Source organism: Eleginops maclovinus, chromosome 16 (assembly GCF_036324505.1).
Source record: "Eleginops maclovinus isolate JMC-PN-2008 ecotype Puerto Natales chromosome 16, JC_Emac_rtc_rv5, whole genome shotgun sequence".
Taxonomy (NCBI): domain Eukaryota; kingdom Metazoa; phylum Chordata; class Actinopteri; order Perciformes; family Eleginopidae; genus Eleginops; species Eleginops maclovinus.
In genome coordinates, this window is record NC_086364.1 from 14,080,942 (window position 1) to 14,103,495 (window position 22,554).

At 38.2% G+C, this 22,554-nt stretch overlaps 3 protein-coding genes and 2 long non-coding RNA genes across 5 annotated transcripts in view; 4 read left to right on the forward strand and 1 right to left on the reverse strand.

The window, feature by feature from the left end:
• The first annotated feature begins 629 nt into the window (after nucleotides 1-629).
• On the forward strand, nucleotides 630-7,969 carry LOC134878244 (guanine nucleotide-binding protein G(o) subunit alpha-like). Its single transcript, XM_063904151.1, has 10 exons — nucleotides 630-787; nucleotides 1,241-1,370; nucleotides 1,474-1,565; nucleotides 1,678-1,770; nucleotides 2,077-2,237; nucleotides 4,193-4,321; nucleotides 6,130-6,259; nucleotides 6,388-6,459; nucleotides 7,098-7,185; nucleotides 7,679-7,969. The coding sequence occupies exons 1-10, from the start codon at nucleotides 749-751 to the stop codon at nucleotides 7,867-7,869; spliced, it is 1,125 nt and encodes a 374-aa protein (XP_063760221.1). The 5' UTR covers nucleotides 630-748; the 3' UTR covers nucleotides 7,870-7,969.
• A 426-nt stretch (nucleotides 7,970-8,395) lies between these two features.
• On the reverse strand, nucleotides 8,396-9,875 carry LOC134878488 (neuropeptide B-like). Its single transcript, XM_063904537.1, has 2 exons — nucleotides 9,551-9,875; nucleotides 8,396-8,731 (listed from the first exon to the last, which is right to left on the reverse strand). Exons 1-2 carry the CDS (start codon nucleotides 9,806-9,808, stop codon nucleotides 8,603-8,605), a joined length of 387 nt encoding a protein of 128 aa, XP_063760607.1. The 5' UTR covers nucleotides 9,809-9,875; the 3' UTR covers nucleotides 8,396-8,602.
• A 1,820-nt stretch (nucleotides 9,876-11,695) lies between these two features.
• LOC134878541 (uncharacterized) lies at nucleotides 11,696-12,624 on the forward strand. Its single transcript, XR_010167691.1, has 3 exons — nucleotides 11,696-11,850; nucleotides 11,935-12,285; nucleotides 12,376-12,624. It is a non-coding gene; the product is annotated as an uncharacterized LOC134878541 (long non-coding RNA).
• Nucleotides 12,625-12,659: 35 nt separating this feature from the next.
• LOC134878540 (uncharacterized) lies at nucleotides 12,660-14,419 on the forward strand. Its single transcript, XR_010167690.1, has 6 exons — nucleotides 12,660-12,875; nucleotides 13,099-13,186; nucleotides 13,618-13,672; nucleotides 13,939-14,066; nucleotides 14,134-14,189; nucleotides 14,281-14,419. It is a non-coding gene; the product is annotated as an uncharacterized LOC134878540 (long non-coding RNA).
• Nucleotides 14,420-17,516: 3,097 nt separating this feature from the next.
• The window catches only part of LOC134877818 (E3 ubiquitin-protein ligase rnf213-alpha-like), a 31,653-nt gene continuing 26,615 nt past the window's right edge, over nucleotides 17,517-22,554 (forward strand). The window contains 8 exon segments of the mRNA XM_063903479.1: nucleotides 17,517-17,620; nucleotides 19,292-19,407; nucleotides 20,195-20,349; nucleotides 20,809-21,453; nucleotides 21,589-21,743; nucleotides 21,835-22,000; nucleotides 22,134-22,258; nucleotides 22,350-22,515. Of these exon segments, the coding sequence (XP_063759549.1) occupies nucleotides 19,311-19,407; nucleotides 20,195-20,349; nucleotides 20,809-21,453; nucleotides 21,589-21,743; nucleotides 21,835-22,000; nucleotides 22,134-22,258; nucleotides 22,350-22,515 (1,509 nt within the window). The 5' untranslated portion in view covers nucleotides 17,517-17,620; nucleotides 19,292-19,310.

Genomic DNA, 22,554 nt, shown 5'->3' on the forward strand with positions numbered 1-22,554 from the left:
CTAATGCTGGTAATAACAACACTTTAATCTGAAAGGCTATGTTTCATCCCTTTTTCCCTGAAACAGAAAATGTCTTGTTATAGAAACACTTCAATGTCAATGTTTTTCCTACAGCTTTTGAGAGAACTGAGCAGGGCGTTTTTAGGTTACATTACAAAGTATGGATTTTTTAGACACAAAAATGCTCTGTATTTTGCATCATATCAATGAGTCACGTTGGTAAATGTCAGGCCATTAAGAGAAATTTGCTTCAGTAGCAGCTTGGTAAATAGTAATGTTCTGAAAGCTTTTCCCAAAAATATTAAGGTGCCTATGCATTTTGATCAACGTGAATGTCTGTTTAATCAGAAGCATATCCCATGCTGGCCTCTACCGGTGATATTCAAGCATGCTGCAATGCTTTGAGTGACATCTAGAGAACTTTTTATGAAGTACATCAAGCAAGCGGTGGTGGAAGGTGGCGTATTGTTGTTTTTTTTAGCGAGGCAACGGCAAAGAAATAATACTCTATTAAAAGTACAAATCATCCATGCATGTGCCCAATAAGTTTTCCAGTATATTTACAAGTGTGCGCACTAACGTGAAATGATGCTCTTATTTTGAAGAAAAGCTGTTCTTCCTTTTCAGAGCAGCTCCGCTTTCAAAAGACAGGCTGTGCACACATGCTCCCAATTAAGCTAATTAGCCCTTCCGTGTGTTGCTAGCTCTTTTTGTTGGCAGTTCAGGCTGTGAATCAAACGACACCGTGATGTTTTGTTGTCTAAGTATACTGCCAGTCCCACTACAGGTAAAGCGTTCATCTAATTGTACAACTCATTTATAAATGTTTTCTGGTAAAACTAACCATGATTTTGGTTGATAATTTTTTCTAACTTGTAAATTGCCTTCCTATCTAAATTGATCTATGGAGTAAAGCTTCAAGTTTACAGTTCAAGTAAAACTTTTTGTCAAATGTAAGTTTGGCAACTTCTCTACATCTATTACACAATTTATTAGAAATAAACGAACTAGCCTGCCATTAAAGGAGGCACGTAAGCTTCTTTTGAGCTAGTAAAAATATAAAGAAAAATACATTGGACTATTTTAAGATGACCTTTATGGTACAAATGCCAGAAAATGTTTTCTTGATGCTTATTTTTTCAGGACTGTCTTATGCAAATGAAATGTGTGTTAGTTTGAGGAGTATTTTTATTTTAAAGTAGTCCCAAATCATACATGTCAAAATGAAAATCTTCCTCAGGCCTGCATGGGAATGTGCCCGGATATCACAGAAGAGGGCAAGAAGGCTAAACTCAAGAGCTCTAAAATAGAGCAAGACATTTTTGAGCAAGCCAGGACTGAGATGAATGTGGTTAAAATTCTCATGCTCGGTAAGTTAAAAGCATTTGAACAGTACTGCAATGCATCAGGTTTCTCTGAAGTAGGCCTGTTGGCCTTTTTGAAGTTAATATTTTTATCTGGTTTGTCTGTTAGGAGCTGCAGAGAGTGGAAAGAGCACCCTCATCAAACAGATTAAGATAATCCACAGTCATGGCTTCTCCAAACAGGAGCTCATAAGTTTCAAGGTACTGGAGAGCATTCATTTTAACACCCTAAAATGGTATAACAATCAGAATCTAAAACAACTTGAAGCACCTGAGTTATGATGAAAAAGGTTGATTGTCATTCCCTCCACAGCCAGCAGTACTAGACAATTTGCTGACCTCTATGAAGTTTGTTCTTCGAGGAATGGGGATGCTGAGGATTAACCTTGCTAACAAGAAGAACAAGGTAAGGAATGACAACACAGTTTTAGATTAAACATAAAAATCTGCTTTGGTGGTAGACTATTTCTGTTTGCAGTGCCTCTTTGTCACACTAGATGTCAGTCTCCATCTGTACACTACATTTGTGAGTAGAGAAGATCTGGATTGTAATCCTTATAACTTCTGATGTTGAAATCCACAACATATTGGTCCTCTTGTACCTTAAGGCATTATATTATTTTTCATTTAGGAGGAGGAAAATGACATAATTGACTTAAAATGTAAATGTATATAGTGTCATTATCTAATGACCTTTTGTCCTTTACTACAGATGCATGCTCGCTCCATCTTGTCCTGCGGTCAGTGTTTGGGGGACGACGACGAGCTGCTTCCTTTCGTGGCTCATGCCATATGTGCACTTTGGGGTGATCAAGGGGTGCGGGCAGCTGCAGCCAGAGGTTACGAGTTTGAACTGAATGACTCTGCACTGTAGTGAGTAGAATGACCTTAAGTGACCAATTATGACGGATGGGGGGGTTATGCACAGTAAGAGTTGTGTCGTCACACCTTATCAATACAGAGCATCAGTAAAGCAGGTGCTGGAAAAACCTTGTCTTCAGGAAATTATTCATGTGACATTTGTGGATCGGGATGCCTAATTGGGAGCAAATTAAAAAGCAATGTTTGCAGATATCCAGGTAGATGGGAATTAGGGTGGAGAAGATGAAAGGGACTTCATTAAAGAGTCTTGTTTAATGAGAAAGAAGTCAACAGTATCATATGTGTGAAGCTGTTGGGTGAGGGGGAACTCCTGTAGAGGTTTTGTTGAAGTAGCATTAGCTTTTAATTTAAAGTTTTTAATATAACTGTATTTTCAAACATTACATCTCACTGTTTGTTCTTTAGAGACCATTTAACAATTGTAAACACTCAAAATATCTCCCAGTTAATGTCCTGTTGCAGAGCAAGGAACCCATTAACTACATTTATATATTTTAGATTTTTGCTGTTGCAGTGTAAGTGAATAACATCAGCTGACAGGAAGGAAACATGGACCCAAGCTGTTTCTAGAAAAGCAATTTAATTCAAAAGGTATTTACTAAGCAAGTTTCCTAGAATTAAATTTTAGAAAAAAGGCGATATGTCAACCTTGCTCACAGTATCGCACTAGAATTCCATATAATAAATAGTATCATTAAACAAATTGCCAGATTATCGCCAACACACATCCTAGCAGAACCGATTTTTTTTCCAACCAGTGTCCTTCAGTAGTTGTGCCCTATAATTTGTTTATCAAAAGAAAAAAACGGCCTGTGAGTGTCATGAAATCCAAGCGTACCCACTCTGCATGGATCCTGCTGCTGAGTGTGTGTTGTGTCATCAGCTGAAGTGTGGATCATTAGCTGAAGTGTGGACACATTTAGCTAAATGGCATTTTTAATTATTTATTTAAAGATACTCCAGCTTACCAGACTGACAGAAATGATGTGACGGATACAATACCAGAACTCTATTAGTCTTGGTGCTGGAGGATGATGTGAAACCCACTAGCAGTCTTGCAGTGTTCTCACTCGGCTGGACCCCACACTGATTTCTCCCTCCAGAAATATTGGATTGTACGTATCGTGAGACACTTGACTTCTGCAGGACCTGAAGGCATATCAGTGTGTAAAAAAACTTTTTGGACATTAGCTTTGGCATCAACCGAACTCTTAATGTTGCTGCAACGAAATTTGAAGTTACAGGGAATTAACGATAGATTCAACCTGTATTTTAAACCTTTTATTACCTTGAAAGGTTTCATGAATGTAGATTCATTCAACCAATGACCCTACTGCAAGTCTCACTTTGTAATACCTGACATGACAAACATTTTTACTTGACCATAACTAATGGTGTTAAATCAATATTAAAAAGTGTATGTATACAACAAAGGTCTAACATAATACACTTTCCTGCTGCTAGAGCGCCACACCTGGTGGACAGAGGGCAGGTTACGGCACATATTGGTGCTTTGACTAAAGCTTTTGAGTTTTTATAGATCAAAAGTGCTCCATAACTTTAACATTTCACTCTCATAGCATTGTCAAACCCATGATTGACAGCTAGAAAGCAAAAGATACAAATGTTGTTATTTTTTTTCCATCTACGCGTTTCTTTGCCTATCAAAAACTCAATGTATGTCGGCTTGATAAAAGTACCATCACTTAAGGGAATTTATCAGAGTTCAAGCATCTCCCTCTGGAGTCAGGCAATACTTTTTCCTGCTCTAATACTCCCCAACACCTTTTTAGCAGACTTTGTGTAAACTTATTGCACTTCGCTTTAACTTCCTTACCATGTATGTGTCTCTCAAAAGCAAAAACTGGATGTGTGTCTCCTAACTGACTTTTTAAGATCCTAGTCTCCACTAGTTGATGCAGTTTCTCATTTTCTTCCCTCCCCAGTTTCTTCGAGAACATGAGTCGAATCATTTCTCCCAAATATGTTCCTATGGAGACCGATGTTCTGAGGGTGAGAGTGCGGACCTGTGGAATCATTGAGACGCAGTTTCAGCTTCAGGACGTTATCTTCCGGTAAGCAGTGGTTGAGAAAGGAAAATTTGAAATAAAATAAAACCAGAGGAGGATTGGGAAGGGTAAATCTATTTCCGACATTTTAATTATATGCCGAATTGAAAGGTGTACACTGTGATTTGGATTGTTCTAATTTGTATCAAACTGTATGGTAACTTTTCACTGAAACTGGTTTTATCAAGGATTTTAGTGTTCTTTTCCAGCAGACTTCCTTCACTGTTCATAGAGTTGGTCTACGCTCTTTACAATTTCTGCTGTCAAAGCTAGCTGCTTGTTGAGCCTCTGGAGCTTCAGCCTCGGCACCAACTCTTGAAGGGTCGCTGAAAAAAGCTGAACCCTCCTGAGCTGAGGGAGGCAGCTGCCTGAGGTCCCTGCCTGAGCATGACGCAGACATGAAATATTAATGGCTTCACTCTGCCTGGTTATTCCAGGAATTATAACACGCATGTAAAGGAAGTGTAGACATAAAACATACAACAAAAGTCACGTTCCTTTCCCATTGGACCATTTTTATTTTCAGAGTAAGCAACCATTCAGGATTCCCCTCCACCGTGTGCTGTGAAGGCATTCAGTGTGGCTTGTTATAAGAAATCTAATCCATACAGATAATGACCTGATTTATGTTGCACTTCTTCGTAGTTAGAACTGCATCACAATGCTTCACTTAAGAGATGTGAAATAATTGGACAATTTTATAACGCTTTCTTTTTAGACCATTTCAAGAAGTATTTTCTCAACAAAACAAAAGTACATCTTTTAAAATGATGATCTAGATCAGGGGTTCTCACTCTTTTAAAAAGAAATCGGACACTTTGGGAAGACACTGTGCTTGAGTGAAGATAATGTGTTCTTGAGAACAGACATAGCACAATAATAAGGATGGCTGAAGTGAACAAGTCTTATGTCTTGGTTAGTTTCCATTTGATTGCTAAATTCAATAGCGATATTTTCTTTCGTATTCTGACCTGTATACGTTTCAAGGACTGTTCTTGCTTGCATAGGAAAACGTTAAAAGCCTTCTTGTGGTCAGGTGTGGACTTCTTTCTTTCGTAAACGCAGAAACTATTACAGTCAAACGCCACAGTTGAGGCTTTTTGTCCCCTAGCTTGTTAAACCTGACTCTTGCCCCGGAGTATGCTTCATTGCCTTCATTGACATGAGTACTGCAATCAGGCACCTGGAGACTGTCTGGCCCAAATGGGAACTCATTACCTGTGTCAGCAAGACCCTCCACTTCACTTAGTGCCAGATCTCTTTTGAAATGGATTGCCCCAATATTTGAAATGGGTTTGGATTATCATTATCATTTTGTATTGAGGGTTATTTTCTTATTTTGCCTATCATATAAGGTTTTATTTTTCATATAACTCTTACGTTAGATCTTGCAAAATCCGAAACATCTTTTGATACTACATTGAGAAAAAAATTATGCTTTTTATCAATGTAAGCACATGTTTGTTTAACATGTCTTATTCCTTTCCATTTTTATATTGCCTTTAGGGATTTTATTTACTTGTGTTGTTTATTAGTTGTTGGCTTTAATGTTATTGTAGGCATGAAATGTTTTGTTCCGGTTTAAACTATAAACAAAAAGCACTTTAAGTTGGTTTTAAGAAATGCTGTTTAAATCAAGTTTATTATATAGTTTATTTGTTATTGTTCCTTAATTATAATGTGCTCATGTGACTACTCGCATGTGAAATGGTCATGCACAATGATGCAAACTTTTCTATGTTCATGCACAAGTTGTCTGTGACCAGTTAAAAGCAACTCGTTGTATGGATGGATTTGTTTTTGCTTATTTGCAGGATGTATGATGTCGGGGGTCAGCGCAGTGAGAGGAGGAAGTGGCTCAGCTGCTTTGACTGTATTCAGGTTGTGCTGTTTGTTGTGGCCCTGAGCAGCTATGATATGACGCAGACAGAGGACCCTTCAGAGGCATGTCATAAAAAAGACAATTTGCCTGATCACATAAATCAAGTGTTTTTTTTCTTTCTTCAGAATATAAATGTAATTTCTATAATGTAGTTCTCTGCCTCTCCTTTTCATATTTTTAATTTTATTAGAATCGACTGCAGGAAAGTCTTGAACTTTTTACATCCATCTGCACCAGCACAGTCTTTAGCAGCACTTCACTGGTAAGTTTATCTGCATGTTTTTCAGACGGCAGTATGCTTAAAATAAAATACAGTTTGCATACTGTAGAGCTATGTGTTTATTGCCTTGCCTGTGTGTTATGCTCTTACTGTCCAACATGTCTGTTTTTAAAACTCATCTAAATGTTTGGAGGTCACTGAAGCACTGAGTGGAGCTTTCGGTAATCTTTCATGCCAAACAGACTGGACACAAACTGACTATGATTGTGTCTGACGCGTATAATTGGCAAACCAAGTTTAATTGATCTGTAGGGCATTAGGTTTCTGTTTAGTAAGCCTCGATGTACAGCAGGATACTTCCTATGTATGTACTGTGTCCCTTGTGAGTGGAGGGATTCATAATGTCCTCATTTCACAGGATGTATCCTGAAATCTGTTTATATACAGCACTACGGGAATTCAATTTTATTTATGAGGGGGATGCTGTCATTTCTTATTTTCAAACTTTCAAACTAATGTTATGCTTGTAAAACAGCCTTTGACAATAGTACCAATGTAACACTGTTGCGTGGCAGGGGCAAAAATCCACAAGGTAGTACTAGCCACTTTACAGAGTTTTTGTACACTATTAAATTAAACTTTACAATGTTGGTGTATCTCTCTCCCCCTCTCTCCTACAGATTCTGTTCATGAACAAAACTGACCTTCTCCGGGACAAGATCCTACGTTCCGGAAGACACTTGAGATTTTACCTTTCTGGTTACAAAGGTAACAAAGACTTTTTTTCAAGTTTGTATGATGTGTGAGCTCAATTCTTACTACTCTGGTTGCCACCTTGGACATATTCTCTACAGCCTCAAATTCCTTTAGGAATTGGTTGTATGTGTCTTCTTTTTTCTTTTTTTGTTGCTGGATGTGTCAAAGGATACCTTCGGTCTGTGGGGTAATCAGAATTCCTTCTGGCCAGATGTTTCACACAGTCCTCTTTCTGTTTGTATATAATTTATTCTGGCCTGTCATGGTCATGCACATTTCCAACTCAGTCGCAGCAACTGACAGGTGAACTCTGCATCATGTTTTAATTGGGAATTTTGGAATTGAGGAGGAAAACCTTTGTACAGAAGTACAAATCACTGTAAGCCATGTTCTTGTTTTATCGATATTAATGAATCAGACTGGGTATGTGGGGTTTGAACTCATCAATTTACTGAACTCTGTTGGTCTCAAGATCTGTCAATATTTTTCCTTGATCCTCATCCAGGAGCAGATGGTGACGTGGATGCTGCAGCCCACCACATAACTTCCATGTTCTCCTCGTGTAACAGCAGTCCTGACAAGCCTGTGTACCACCACTTCACCACTGCCACAGACACCTCCAATGTGAAGGTGGTCTTCCACATGGTCATAGAGCAGGTCATGAAGGCCAATGTAGCTGATGTCCAGCTGCTATAATTCTGCTGAAGGCTGTTGAAATTGTTAATAACTTTGAAGTGAATTTTATTTAGTTTTCCTGTGAAAAATGTTTTTACTTTTTTAAAATTTCATTTATACATAATTTATTTATGCAGCTAATAAGGTAAATATTATGAGGCTGAACTGTCCCGAATTCATTTTAAGACATTTTAAATAAAAATATTTATTGATATGGATGGCCTTTTTTTAAAAAGCGATTTATTTATGAAATCTCTTATCCATTCACTTTTTCTTTTACAGTTAGAATAAAAAATCACCATATTTAACACATATGTTTATTTAGAGATGTGTTTGATAAATGAATGTAAATTATACCTTTTTTAAAGAAGTTGTTCTGGTTCAAATCTTACACATGTACTGCGTTTTGTCATCACCCTACACTGAACTTGTGTGCTGGTGTACAGAATGTAAGCTGAAAAAAATATAATTACATTCTGATTTGTTTCGCATTAAGTACATTCAACACAAGGTTGCAATATGATTCATTTATTAATGAAATCTCAGATCAAAAATGTACATTAATACATTACTTTTACAGATTAATGTTTTAAAGACTTGTATAATAAATAAGTGAAATGGTAAACTAAAAATAGCATGTCTTCTAACTAATACAACATGGCGTCAAAATAAGCTCACTCTAAAAGTGAGAGATAGCCTACAGTTTTATAAATAAGTAGTCTTCATCATCCGGCCCAGATGTCGGCTTCATGGCTCACTCTCCTGCACAGTCTGCGGAGTCCAGTGTGAGGAGGACGTCTGCTTTGCACTTAAACGAACCCTTGCTTTCCTGGAAGAGTTCACAGCTCTGCAGGTCGGGTGTGATGTCTTTGATGCAAACAGGCTGTTAGGAGACAAAAATATAAATGATGCTCTTTACACACGTTACCTTTTTGATTAACCTAAACTAGTCCATGTTTGATTCCCTAACGTACTGTATATTCCTGCAGAAAATTACGCTAGTAAGGTGTTTATGGAACTAATAACAATACTTATTTTTCTCCTCTTCATCTCACTACAGCCCAATGACGCCTTACTATTTACTACCTCAATGTTTCCATTTTTCCATTTCACTGCCCTTTGTTCTATACTATTGACGGTTTCACTTACTACTAACTTTGCCGAATGATTTAACATTTAAAAAACATTAAGCTAATAAATTGAATGTAATTTATTATTATTTAAAAGAAGGATATAATATCGTTGAAATGATCTCGACCCATACCAGCTAGATTAAATGCTAAATGTATGCCTCAGTAATAAATATTATGTAAATATCTAAAAGTGCCATTCTGCTACATACTGTAATGAGCCCCTTATGTACAGGACTTTAAATTGTAATTAAGTTGTTCTGAATCAACTTTTTACCATCTTATTCATCTTTACATGTTCTAATAGTGCATAGTCATTTCAATGGTGCTGAGTTGTGGAGATGTAGAGGATATTTGTTTTTAAAAAATATATACATTGATATAATAGTGTATTTAATCCTGTGCTCTTTTTCTTTTTAAAGATTGCCAATATGATCTTTACCATTTGTAATTTGGATGAAAAGTAGCCTACACTGTTGCACTCTTCGCCAAGTTACCTGTCGCCCTGCGTAATGCGTAAAGGCAATCCCATCCAACCCGATGTTGCCATGATCAAATAGATCCCCACTCACCATCGTCTTTCGGAGGAAATTGTTCTGAGCGAGTTCAGGAAACACGCTGTTGGTCGCCAGCTCGTCGCTGTCTGAGGAGTCCGGCTCGGCTCTCCTGATGTACGGTGATCTGCGGATACCGGACAGCAATCCGGACGCCCTGCCCACCGAATAGTAGCTTGGACCAGCCACCTGCTTGTACCATGCCTGCGTCGGACTGCAAGCCACCAGCGCGGAGATGATCACGATTGGGAGCACGAGTTTAGCGTTCATTTCCATGTCGAGATTTTCAAGCTTGTTCCTGCGCACCTCTAACTCTCTGGTGGTCCTTATGGTCACCGCTCACCGCTTCAGTCTTTATAGGGACCCCGTGATCATCCTCACACTTTCGTCAACGCAAACGGCTCAGGAGGGGGTGATTTACACACGCACCTTGGATAAACCCACCACTCATGACTAACTTTTAGCGCTGTCTTATTTGTCACAAAAGCAATTAGGACATATTTAAATTCAAGTCTCATGAAATTAGTCAGAGCAGGTAGTAAAAAACTCGAGACATTTTTGTTATAATTAATTTATAGACCACACATTGTTGCCTTCAGATTATTCAAACGTGAAAATCCACATATCAGTCTTTAAGATGTTTTATTATACACCATAAGCTCTATAAGTCTGATGTATTATATTATTTTTCACCACTAACTAATAAAGGTATTGTCAATATACAGTACGGTGAAGGAAATAAGTATTTGATCCCCTGCCGATTTTGAGGGTTTGCCCACTTACAAAGAAATTAGGTTACAAGATCACCAGCAAGCAGTTTGGTGAGAAAGAGACAACTGGTTTGATTATTAGAAAATGGAAGAAGCACAAAATGACCATCAATTGCCCTCGGTCTGGGGCTCCACGATCTAAGATCTCGCCTCTTGGGGCATCAATGGTCATGAGAAAGGTGAGGGGTCAGCCAACACAGGAGGGACTGATCTCAAGGCAGATGGCCACCAAGAAAACTATTGGTAACACACTATGCTGTAATTGGTTAAAATCCTGCAGCGCCCGCAAGGGTCCCCTGCTCAAGAAGGCACATGTACAGGGCGTCTGAAGTCTGCCAAAGAACCTCTGAATGATTCAGAGAAGGCTTATGAGAAGGTAATGTGGTCAGATGAGACCAAAATCTTAGGCATCAATTCGACATGTTGTGTTTAGTGGAAGAGAAATGCTGCCTATGACCCCAAGAACACCATCCCCAGCGTCAAGCATGGCGGTGGAGACATTATGCTTTGGGGGTGTTTCTCTGCTAAGGTGACAGGGCGATTCAGCGCATTGAGGGGATGATGGAGGGGGCCATGTATTGTAAAATATTGGCTGATAACCTCCTTCCCTCAGCCAGGACACTGAAAATGGGACGTGGATAGGTCTTCCAGCACGACAATGACCCAAAACATACGGCCAATGCAACTAAGGAGTGGCTACAGAAGAAGCCCATTAACGTGATGGAGGGCCTAGCCAGTCTCCGGACCTCCATCCCATAGAAAATCTGTGGAGGGAGCTGTAGATTCCAGTTGCCAAGATTCAGCCTCCAAAACTTAATGATTTTGAGAGGATCTGCAGAGAGGAGAGGACCAAAATCCCTCCTGAGATGTGCGCTAACATGGTGACTAACTACAAGAAGCATCTGACCTCTGTGCTGTTCAACAAAGCTTTCTCCACCAAGAACTAAGTCATGTTTTGCAATGGGATCAAATACTTATTTCCAACCATTAAACGAAAATCTATTTTTGCATATATTTTTGATGTACATTTCTGGATTTTCTTTTTGATATTCTGTCTCTCACTGTTAAAATAAACCTACCATTAAAAGTATAGGCCATTCAGTTCTATGTAAGTGGGCAAACTAACACAATTGGGGGCAGGGGATCAAATACTTATTTCCTTCCCTGTATATACAGTATTGAAACTGTTCATGACAATGACTGTGCTCAGACCACATCAAAGAAACATAAGCTTGCCAGCTATACACAGGATGTGTTTTCTCCATTCAGTGCTTGTTCTCACACGGAAACAAAAAAAGCTGAGGTGCATGTCACCCTAGAGCTCGCTTTTTTTTTTTTTTCCATTTCAGGAAACAACACAGCATTGACAGAGATGCACAGATTGAGAAGCACCTGAAGACACAGAGTGTGCAGCCTTTCACAGTCCATGCATATCTTTCACAAATATATATATATTTTAACTTAATGATTCAACTCAAGTTATAACCGAAAACATGCGCATTGAAAAAATAAACTTGACATGGACTCTGATTCCACTGTTTCTGGCAGGTAGGTACAACATTTACATCTCATTTCATGTTTTATTAAAATGATAAGAATCTTTCAGGATATGAATCAATCAATCTTTTTCAGGTGTTTTCTGCAATACATGTAAAGTGATATATCAGCAGCAGCGTATCTGTTCAGTGAAAGGCTCTTCCGTTATCATCCCTTGCTCCTTTTACTATCCTGAACACCTGAGAGTGAAGGGATTCTGGTGGGGTCATGTCAAGACTAATCATTCCAAAGGAACTTTCATATATGGCAGGAACTTTAAAACAGTCCCCATGAGGTTCAATTATATTGGTGACAATCGACACAATTGTTCTTTGAAAATACACCCAGTGAAGGAAAATGATGCAGGACAATATATCTTCATGTTTACAACTGACTCCAAAAGCTTCAAATCGACTGGTACACTTGGTTCAACATTAAAGGTTGTTGGTAAGTTGCTTTTCCATTACATTACTATAGCTGTGAATAATCTCTTCAGTCTGTCAGGTTTGAAACTGAAGCCATACTTAACTCTTCTAGATTTGAACGTCTCGGTGACAAATCCTGATGGAAACAGAACAATGCAGGGCGACTCTTTGAATCTCACCTGCAAGAACAGCTGTGACGGCGGTAACCTTTCATCTGCCTTCACTTGGTTGAAGAACGGAGAAAACATAAATGATGGATCTATTCTTTATCTAAGCAACGTGACTTCCAAAAACTCTGGAAAATACACTTGTTCTCTAAAAACACACGCAGGAGCCACTTCAGAAGCCATACATATTGATGTCGAATGTAATTATTGGACATAAGTTCAACACCGATGGAGGTAGAGGCCGGGACAAACGTAAGCCTGATCTGCAGCAGCCATGCAAACCCCCCAGTGGAGAATTATACCTGGTTTAGAGTAGATGCCAACTTTAGTATTGATGTTAGAAACAAGCCTGTATTTTTTCCTGATGATGGTGGCCAGTATGTATGCCGTGCCACCAACAAACACGGCAGCCAAAACTCCTCTGTTGTGATTTTAAAGCTAAAAGGTGAGTAGGTTAACATTGTTAATATTACCAGTTGTGAGACCAGAAAGAAAATAGCAATTGCAATATTAGACATGTGTTGTAAAAGAATATGTATGAATGTATAGATTTCAATCAAAAATAGTATAAAGAAAAGACCCCAGAAGAACCTCAAATTAAACATTTTTTTTAAGATTGATTAAAAATGATGCCCCTAAAATACATAGCCCACTGCCTTGTTTCACAGCATATTGGACAACCCTCCCCAGAGATGTAATTATCATTACTGCTATTGCTGTACTTCTAATTGTGATTGCTCTTATCGCCATCAGCAGGTAAGCTTTTATTCATTTTTTTCAGATAGATGAAGCCATTAATGTAACAAATCTAATTTCTGAAACGTAGATAAGGAAAAGAGCACACTCACTAAGAAGGGAGGCCTGTGAGTGAAGTCTTAGACTTTGTTTGTTGTCACCGAGCAGCGATAAAGTACATGTGTAGAAACATGCAAATACAAACGCTCATACTTAATGAATCAAGTAATGAGTCCCATCCATTGACCTCAGATTAACTCAAATCCCATTAGCAAGTGCCATTGTTGATTGAAAGCATCTCCTGGTTTACAATAAACATGGCCTTATGTGGTAAAAACTACGACAGACCACAAATGAGGTCCTTGGAATGAGTTATTCTTTGCTCAGGGGTCTGCCGATGTACATCACAGCATTGATTAGGCCATTGTCATGATTCTGTTCATGTGTTACAGATTCCACAAAGCAAGAACCTGCACACCAACGTCAGACTGTGAGGAGAAAATACAGGTGATTTTTTTTGTTATTCAAGATTGCATTATAGTCTACAATATATTACAATTATGGCAATCTGTTGCAGTTCAGTTTGCAACAGAGTTCAGCAAAAGAAAGGCACTCCAATCCCTATCTTAAGTGTCTGCTGTATGACAGATACCATGATGGGGAAATGCACAACATTGGTTTTGTTGTGGGTAAAACTGAAGCTCATGTTAAAACCATAAAGGCAGAATTTGACTTCATTGTTCCACAAAAATGTATGTTTTTTTATATTTTAGGATTGTATGCAGAACACAGACTATGTCAACTGGCTCAGCTGTGACAGTTACCAAACACAAGAGGGACATCAGAGTGAGGGAGGAGCAGAAATCATCTATACGACGGTATACTTCCATCACAGAAACAGGTTTGTATTTTACAATAAATCTTATCAATGTTTTCAGTATTGTTGATTGATCATGTATCACCTGCAGGGAGCAGCAGATGGACTTCCATACTAAATAAGATTTATGAACATCACAGTGTCCAGGTAAAGCTTCTGAAAGATTTACTCATTATTACATATTTTCTATTATATAAAACAGCTTGTGTGTGAAACATTTTTCTTTTCTTTGTTTAAGGAACCAACTGTTGATCCCTTCACATATCAAGCCTCCATACTTTGGTTTTCGAAATGTGAAGATACAATGTGTTGAGGGTAATTGGTTTATGAGTTTGTTTGGAAATATGTGAAATAAATATGTATCTACCACAAAAAAGGCTTTCCAACTTTTTTCAAATGCAGTTGTTCTTCAAATAAAATTTTATGTGTAAAATGTATGTTGTTTAACAGCTGGTGTTGTGTATTAATCAATACATTATATACAAATGTACAGGTTCAACTACAGATCACATATTGCTATATTAGTGTGCATTTAAACACAAAATTACCAAAAGTAAACTTGGATAGGGAATAAAAAGAGCTCTTAAATAATTACTTAAGCATGTTTACTCGCTTGGTAAGCTCTTTGTGAAAAACAAAACAAAAACCATAATACCACAGTGCTGTGCTGTGTCGACCAAATTACGAAATCATTACTGCATGACATTTCCTCTAAGCAGGGCCTGGTTTCATATGTTGACGGGCATTCGTATTACAATTGAAGCCATGCCAGGCAGTCTGTGGTGTAAGTGACCCAATTTTAGGGGCTTTTACAAGACAATCCAAAACTTTACATTAAAAAAAAGGAAGCTTTGCTTCACAGAAGAATAAGAGTAAGAGAAAAGACACACCAAGTCTGCAAACAGTTGTAGCCAGTAGACATTTTAAGATCAGAAAGAAGCTTAAGGGTTACTTGACTGAACTTGAGTCTCTGGTAAGGTATACAGAAATGATATCAACTATTATATATACAGTACAGTATACACTACAGTGTGTATACTGTACTGTATGTCACACAGATTATACTGCTACACTGAGGATGTCTGCAACCATGTTAAAGTTACTAGAAGAAAGTTTAACCAACATGAACTTGAATTAAGGAAAGGAAATGGTCTATGTGAGATAATTATTTGAACCGTTAACGATATCTCAAATAATAATAACAATAACAACAACAACAATAATAATAATAATAATAATAATAATAATAATAATAACATAATATATTGCAATGGAGGCCTATGTTCTCATTAACTGTATGTCCTGCAGGAGGGAGCATATGCCTTTCACACCAACTGGAAAAAAAATGTGTAAAAGTATCACAAAAATTCTGATTCAGATTTTAACATGATGTTTGGTTTTCTGCTGGCACCTGAAATGAATGTCAAATAATCAAACATATTTCAAGGTTTCATCAAAGAGAAAAAGACAGTTCAACTACCTGCCATTCAATCTATCATCGTGTTTCGGCTAAGGTGCCAACAAAAATGATTTAGACATAAGTCTTGTGAACTTTATCTGACACAATAAACACCCTCCTGACAGTTCTTTAATAGTGTGCTATTGGGCTGATTTTAGTTTGAATTGACGAGTGCATGCAGTAATTTCAGTACATTTTTGTTGCACGGTGAAGACAGGTTTCAACATCTTTGGATCTGACAGCCTGATGTCATACACTCCTGACCTGGGAGTGCAGTCTGAGTTACCATGGTAATACGCTCGCACAAAATGAACCTGGAACATTTGAGATAGGTGTTTCAGCAAGATAAGTTAGGTGACTCATTTTTTTTAGACATCATCGTCCACGTTTTAAATCCTTTGGTGAAGGGGAGAGGTCTAGCTGCAGAAAAAAAACGTCATACATATATCTGCACTCCTTAATGCATTGTCACCCAGACTGTCAGACTATCCTGCCCTCTGCTGACAGTTTTAGAGTATAGCATCCTCCTTTTTTTACAAATGGAATTAATTTACTTTCATATACACATCTGTGTAGCAACCCTGACCACCTACACTGACACACCCCCATACAAACTAAAGTGGGAACTATTTAGCGAAAGGTTAAGTTAATGTAGAAAATGGATACATGTACATAAAAAATACATTAAAGTTGTGAAAATTGCAGTTATCATCATATCTGTCATTTTTACACTTTGTAAAGTCATCCAGCAGGCCGGATTGGTCCCTCTGGCAGGCCGTATGTTGGATACTTTTATAAAGCATGCAACACACAACTTCCCTTAGCTACTGGAGAACTTGGTGACATGTGAGAGCTGAAGAGAGGCAAAGCACATAACCGGATAAAATGTCATACCAGATGCATCACATGATCTTAATGTAACACTGCACAGCTGCATGTTATCCATCTAATGAGAAATGACTGGGACATGTCAGTATGGATCTTTAATCTAAAGCAACAATGCCCACATTGTATATTTTTGTGTGTTTATGTTTTTCTTATTAGCTTACTGACAGCAAGAGCATAATGCTAGAGCTACAAACACAGGTAAAATAAACCAAGATCCAGACTTAAATTGACAATGTAACAACACTGACGTTGCCAGGCTGAGGTGTGCATAAACTGTGCTTGTGCCAGGTCCATGTGCTGCTACTTTGAGTACATTTTATACTGTGGAATACACTTAATACACACACTTTAACACATCATGGAGGAATTTCTATAAGCCTGCAACCTGAGTTATGTATGGGTTATCATCACTGTTATGCTCAAAGTCAAAGTGAAAGCAAAAGACAGCCACATGCAGTCTTTCTATATGAGCCTTAATGCTTTTTGACCATAGTGAATGCACTGAACAGAGTTTAAGATATGAATGCATGCATGGTTGGGTAAGAATGTCCTTGGAACAATCTTAGTTTAGGAGAAATGTAGGCAAGACTTAAAATGTATCACTATAAATGCAACAAAACATATGCATTGATGGAATTCAACAAAATGTCACCCTTCATGAAAGGTGTTCTAAGGAGAGAGCGTAAAGGCTTGATAATATATGAACCATACTGTCTTAAGACATCTTTTTATGTTCTTAAGAAAATCCCACAAACAAATGTGTAACTAAATCACTTGATGGACCATGACTTCATATCAGCCAACCATGCTTTCCATTGTCCATTCATAATAGGAAAGCATGATTACCCCTTGGATTGTGCCATGACATATACTTAGTCTGTTCTTGTGTTAAAAAGTAGAAGACTTTATCACTTGTTTATGTATCAACACTATAATTATGGAATTGTCAGGTCGTGTTAACACCCCTTTGTAACAGTCCTAAAAAGAAACCTTCCACACCTGTGCATGCACATTTGCCCTGGCCTCGTTACCAGAATAAAATACTGATATGAATAATTGAGAAATATATGAATTGACGCCCATTTTCAACAAAACGAAACTTTAGAGCACATGCGGAAATGAAACGATAGTAGGTCTGTGACTGTCGGTGCATCGCTAGGTCTACAGCAGAAATGACTCCTGAGCGTTTCCTTTTTAAAACAGAAGAAAGGTCGCGACTCATCTAGCTCAGGTAGGACTGCTAACATGGCTGTTAATGCTTTGTAGAAAACTGGATGTCAAAACGTCATACCTCACCTTGTGACACATAAGAAATACACTTATTCGGTTAGCTGGAGCAGCTATCAGACCTCGCTGTCACGGGACATTTCTAGTGAAGGATGTGATGTCATTTAGATTAAACTGTTTTTCACCTGCACATGATGTTGCTTTACTGTTAAACAGGTCAGAGAAAGCCCGCAGACCCGTCTAATAACTGTCACGCAGCTAATTAAACAGGCTGTCAAATAACAAGTCGATAAGCTAGTTAGCTAACTTGCTGCCAAAATGTAGCAAAGCCACTTCATTATTGTGACACATAACTGCTGCCGCAGTTAATACACGTGTCGTGATTATACAGTGATAATGGTAGCTTTGCTGCTGTGTGTTTGTGAAGTTAGCATTATCGGTTTTCGAGGCTGGCTTCGAAACAGGAAGGATTTTTACGAAGCAAATAATGTGATTGGTTAAGCTTTGGAGCCAAAGATCTTTTGATTACCAAGAGGTATCACTATGTGTTTGGAAATCATTGTTCCATCTTCTAGTTTGTAAATATGATTACTCTCCCCATGCAGATAGTATATATGTTTGAATAATTATGTTGTTTTACAAGTGTTCCCAAGTCAAGACAGTTTGGAGTACAAAGTAAAATGTATTTTGTTTTAATACCTAGTGTCAACTGCGAACCTTACCTCCATGTCATTTTCGCATTGGACATATATTTCATGCATGTCCATATTACATCATTTATCATTTGCTGAATTCAGTCATTTTATTTTCATTAGATAAATGATCCCGTATTTTCACAGTGAGAGAGAAAGCTGAGACTCACAAGATTTAAATATATTCTAATATGTAAAGTAGGAGGAGAATAAGGACATGAGTCTGCCCCTTATTTCAAAGGCCCTGATTTCCTAGCATGTCACTACATTTTAAGAACATGTTGTGCTAAATCCTGACCCGAATGAAACATATTTGTTGATGTTCTAGCAAAGTGCAAAATTGGGTAGGTATGACCAAAGGCCGATGTTGAAGTAGTACTTTTTACAGTGTTTCGTTTTTTCAACAGTAGCTGATAACTTAGGTGTGTCTACTATAGCTACAGACAACTAGCAAAGATAAGAAGGCAGACTGTCTTATAAATGCACTGGCCAGTTTATCTACTGTAATGGCCTTTGCATCCTCAGCAAAAGTGCAGCAGTATGTGATAAGTATTTTATGGAAAGGGACGTTTATTTTTCTTCTACTAAAGAGTATTTTCCAATTGTTTTGATAGTTGTTTTTCTTCAAAAGCACCAGGGTATGTTTTAGTGCGCAGTGAGACCTCGTTATTTCCCTTTTCTTTGTCTGCTGTGTGTTTATTATTGGATGTTAGTTAGCGGGACTAAAGCTGGGCGTGCCCATAGGTGCCATGCAATGGTTCGCTGCCACACTGGCATAGGGGTTATTTACCTTTCAGCCCTATACGAAATGCATATAGGTCAGTATGTTTGGCAAGACTGCTCATAGTCCGTGCCTATGAATTGAAAAACTCTTGGTTGTTTGGCCAAATGCGCGCTGTTTCATGAGGCCTCAAGGGTCAGAAATGAAAGTGAAAGCAATCTGCAAGTACCATAAAAGCAGTTAAACAATCTTTCTTTTGCAGAGAACACTGACTTCCCAAGATGTATTGCCCAGATTGTGGCCATACGATTTCGAAGAAAGCAAAGTTTTGCAGTGAGTGTGGCCTGAAGCTATCTGTTCAACCTGCAAACACACAGGGTAAGTAAGTCATGTGGTGTAACATTATACATTTCCATAGAGAAATTTATTCATGAGGTCCACACAATATATCATTACATGGTTGTATTGTTTTGTTTGTTTATACAACATTCATCATTTGATTTAAAGAACCTGAGGTATATCTTGTAGACTGTACATTAATATTGTTAATCAGTGTGCCATAGGACTCTCTGACTGACTGTATGTTTTTTCTTTTAGCTGGTAATCGCAATGCCATAATATTGCCACAATCTATGTTTTGAACATAAAAACATAGCTACATTTAACTCTATCCCTAAACGATAAGTACAACAACTTGTTTGTAAAAAAAGGGAGAATTTTGAAAGCTAATTAAGAAGTGGGTTCAACTTTTCAAAACCTTAATTTTTGCATATTGTCATGACATACACCCATTTCAGAATCAGAATCAGACATCATTTATATGGCACTCATGAAGTTCAAACAGGTAGTGCTGGAGTGTTAGTGTTTTTCTCTTCATTCGAGATGGCAGCGTCTCTTCATTATCTGTTCATACATTTTAACACAGCTGGACAGATTGAGAATAAATAAACAGCATTGGAGTTTTTTAAAAAACTTTTAATTAAAGGTTATAGGCAAAAAATGAATGCAATTTGGCTGGAATTCAAATCAGACTTTGACAATGCACTGCCATTTATAACCCTCTGAGCAGACAGTGCTTTGTAGTTATAATTCTTTCTAATAGTCACACTGGTTTATACACATGTTTGGAAGTAGTCTGACTTGTAACTCCATATCTTTATTCCAGATAGAAGTGATCAGCCCAAATCCTTGGTAGCAGACTCAGAAGGTACAGCAGTGAAATCAGTTTCACAAAATATTGACCCACCTGTGGACAACAAAGAGTCCAATAGATTCCCTAAACGACAAAATGATGAGACCATCAATAACCCAAAGAAAAAGGTTAGTGTAACTGTCACTGTGTGTCCTCCCTTTTCATTTGTTCTCTCTTCATATGAGTGTGGTTTCTTTTGGTCCACAGTGACTTTATGAGTCACAATCACATGTTAATGTAACGTCTAACCTACCCTTTTGCAATTTAAAGTCTGCAAATGGTTATCTACTTGTCTTTATGCTAGAGTTTAGTCAGGACGTATTCCTACTTGTTTGTTATTTGCTAAAGATGGAGAGTTATATCAAGGTCTGTTCTACCATTGTGCTAACTGTGATGTTATTGCATGTTATTATGTTGTACATAATTTAGAAAAATGATAAGAAATAGTTTAGAGTTTTAGAAATCCAGAATGTTTCTTGTCCATTAAAACAAAAACAAAAAAATGTTCTACTTGATGTGGCGTAGTTTTACATAAGCAGTAAAGGATGGATTTGTAAAACTGGTTTTCCACTGTCTGCTGTTAATAGAAAAAAAAGAGGAAGAGGAACAAAAAGAAGAAGGAAGGCCAAGACATGTCTCATGTCTCACTGGGAGACAACCAAGGAAAGAAGAATCAGGGCGGGCGAGACTCTTCTGACAATGAAAGCTCAGATACTGCATTGGATGAAACACCAGACTCACTCCAAGATGGGCCCTCCTCACTAGAGAGCCAGCCCAGTTCAGTAGCAGCTAACAATCCTGCGGCCCTGTCTGAAGACAAACAAGTGGTTCAGAGTGAAAAAGAGGCTTTTGCATTAGAGGCAAGAACTCCGATTAATTCTGGGGACGCTCCAGGTGTCACTGTTGAGGGAGAGAGCAATGCACTAAAATCAGCTCAGAATCAGAATCTCAACTCAACACCAGCTGACAATCCGACTCCCGTCTCAAAAGACACCAAGAGTGAAGCTTCTCAGGCAGGTTCAGGCAAGGCAACAGACCTAAAAGATCAAAAGACTGAAATGGAAAGCTCAAGGAAAAAGAAAGACTTAGATGTCAATAAACCACAAGCAATGGACCAGAATGCCAACATAGAGAAAAATGACAATCCGACAGGACTAACCAAACAGAAGGGAAAGAGTCAGCAGGAGCAGAAACAGAATCAGATGGTGTTTGACCCTAAAACACCTTCAAAGGTAATGCAGAATAAAATTTTAAAAAGGAAATGTTATTGAAAAACTGAGTTTTTTGGGGGATGAACGTATATAAATTGTTTGTATTGGGTTCAAGGTGCATATTGAGCATGCGTGTTTAATAATACTTTTTTCCAGGCTGACCCCACAGGCTCCAGTATGGACAGGGGAGAAACCATGGGTGTTCCGCAGTCTGGCAGCGAACAGGACTCAATGGCAAAACCATCCTCCAACAAGAGAAGTAAACACGACAGTCAGGAGCCCAGCACCCATGCTGAACCTCCCCCCGAAAGGTGAAGAAGCTCTCTCATACGATGACACACACTTGCATTGAATCAGTTTTATGAGTTGCATAAACTCTCTTTTATTTGTTAAAATGAAAAGCTCAAAGAAGAAGAAAGACTCGGCTGCCAATAAATCACCTGCAATGGACCAGAATGCCAACATAGAGAACAATGAGAAGCCGACAGGACAAAGCAAACAGAAGGGAAAGAGTCAGGAGGAGCAGAAACAGAATCAGATGGTGTTTGGCTCTCAAACACCTTCAAAGGTAATGCAGAATAAAATGTTAAAAAGGAAATGTTATCGAGAAGCAGAAGTTTTTTTGTAGAGAATTAATATAATTTAAAAAAATGTTTTCAAGGTGTATATTTAACATGCATGTTTAATAATGCTTTTTCCAGGCTGACCCCACAGGTTCCAGTGTAGACGCGGAGGTAACCAAGGGGGTTCCAAAACCAACCTCCAACAAGGGAAGTAAACACGACAGTCAGGAGCCCAGCACCCATGCTGAACCTCCCCCCGAAAGGTAAAGAAGCTCTCTCATACGATGACACACACTTGCATTGAATCAGTTTTATGAGTTGCATAAACTCTCTTTTATTTGTTAAAATGAAAAGCTCAAAGAAGAAGAAAGACTCGGCTGCCAATAAATCACCTGCAATGGACCAGAATGCCAACATAGAGAACAATGAGAAGCCGACAGGACAAAGCAAACAGAAGGGAAAGAGTCAGCAGGAGCAGAAACAGAATCAGATGGTGTTTGGCTCTCAAACACCTTCAAAGGTAATGCAGAATAAAATGTTAAAAAGGAAATGTTATTGA

Bases quoted from the DNA above. Each gene is read 5' to 3' on its own strand.
- LOC134878244 (XM_063904151.1), top strand. From the start codon at position 749: ATGTTTTGTTGTCTAAGTATACTGCCAGTCCCACTACAG. The intron at 1,771-2,076 runs GTAAGGAATGAC...CCTTTACTACAG, and splicing joins TTGCTAACAAGAAGAACAAG to ATGCATGCTCGCTCCATCTT. The intron at 7,186-7,678 runs GTAACAAAGACT...ATCCTCATCCAG, and splicing joins TTACCTTTCTGGTTACAAAG to GAGCAGATGGTGACGTGGAT.
- LOC134878488 (XM_063904537.1), bottom strand. From the start codon at position 9,808: ATGGAAATGAACGCTAAACTCGTGCTCCCAATCGTGATCATCTCCGCG. The intron at 8,732-9,550 runs GTGAGTGGGGAT...GTCTCCTAACAG, and splicing joins ATTTCCTCCGAAAGACGATG to CCTGTTTGCATCAAAGACAT.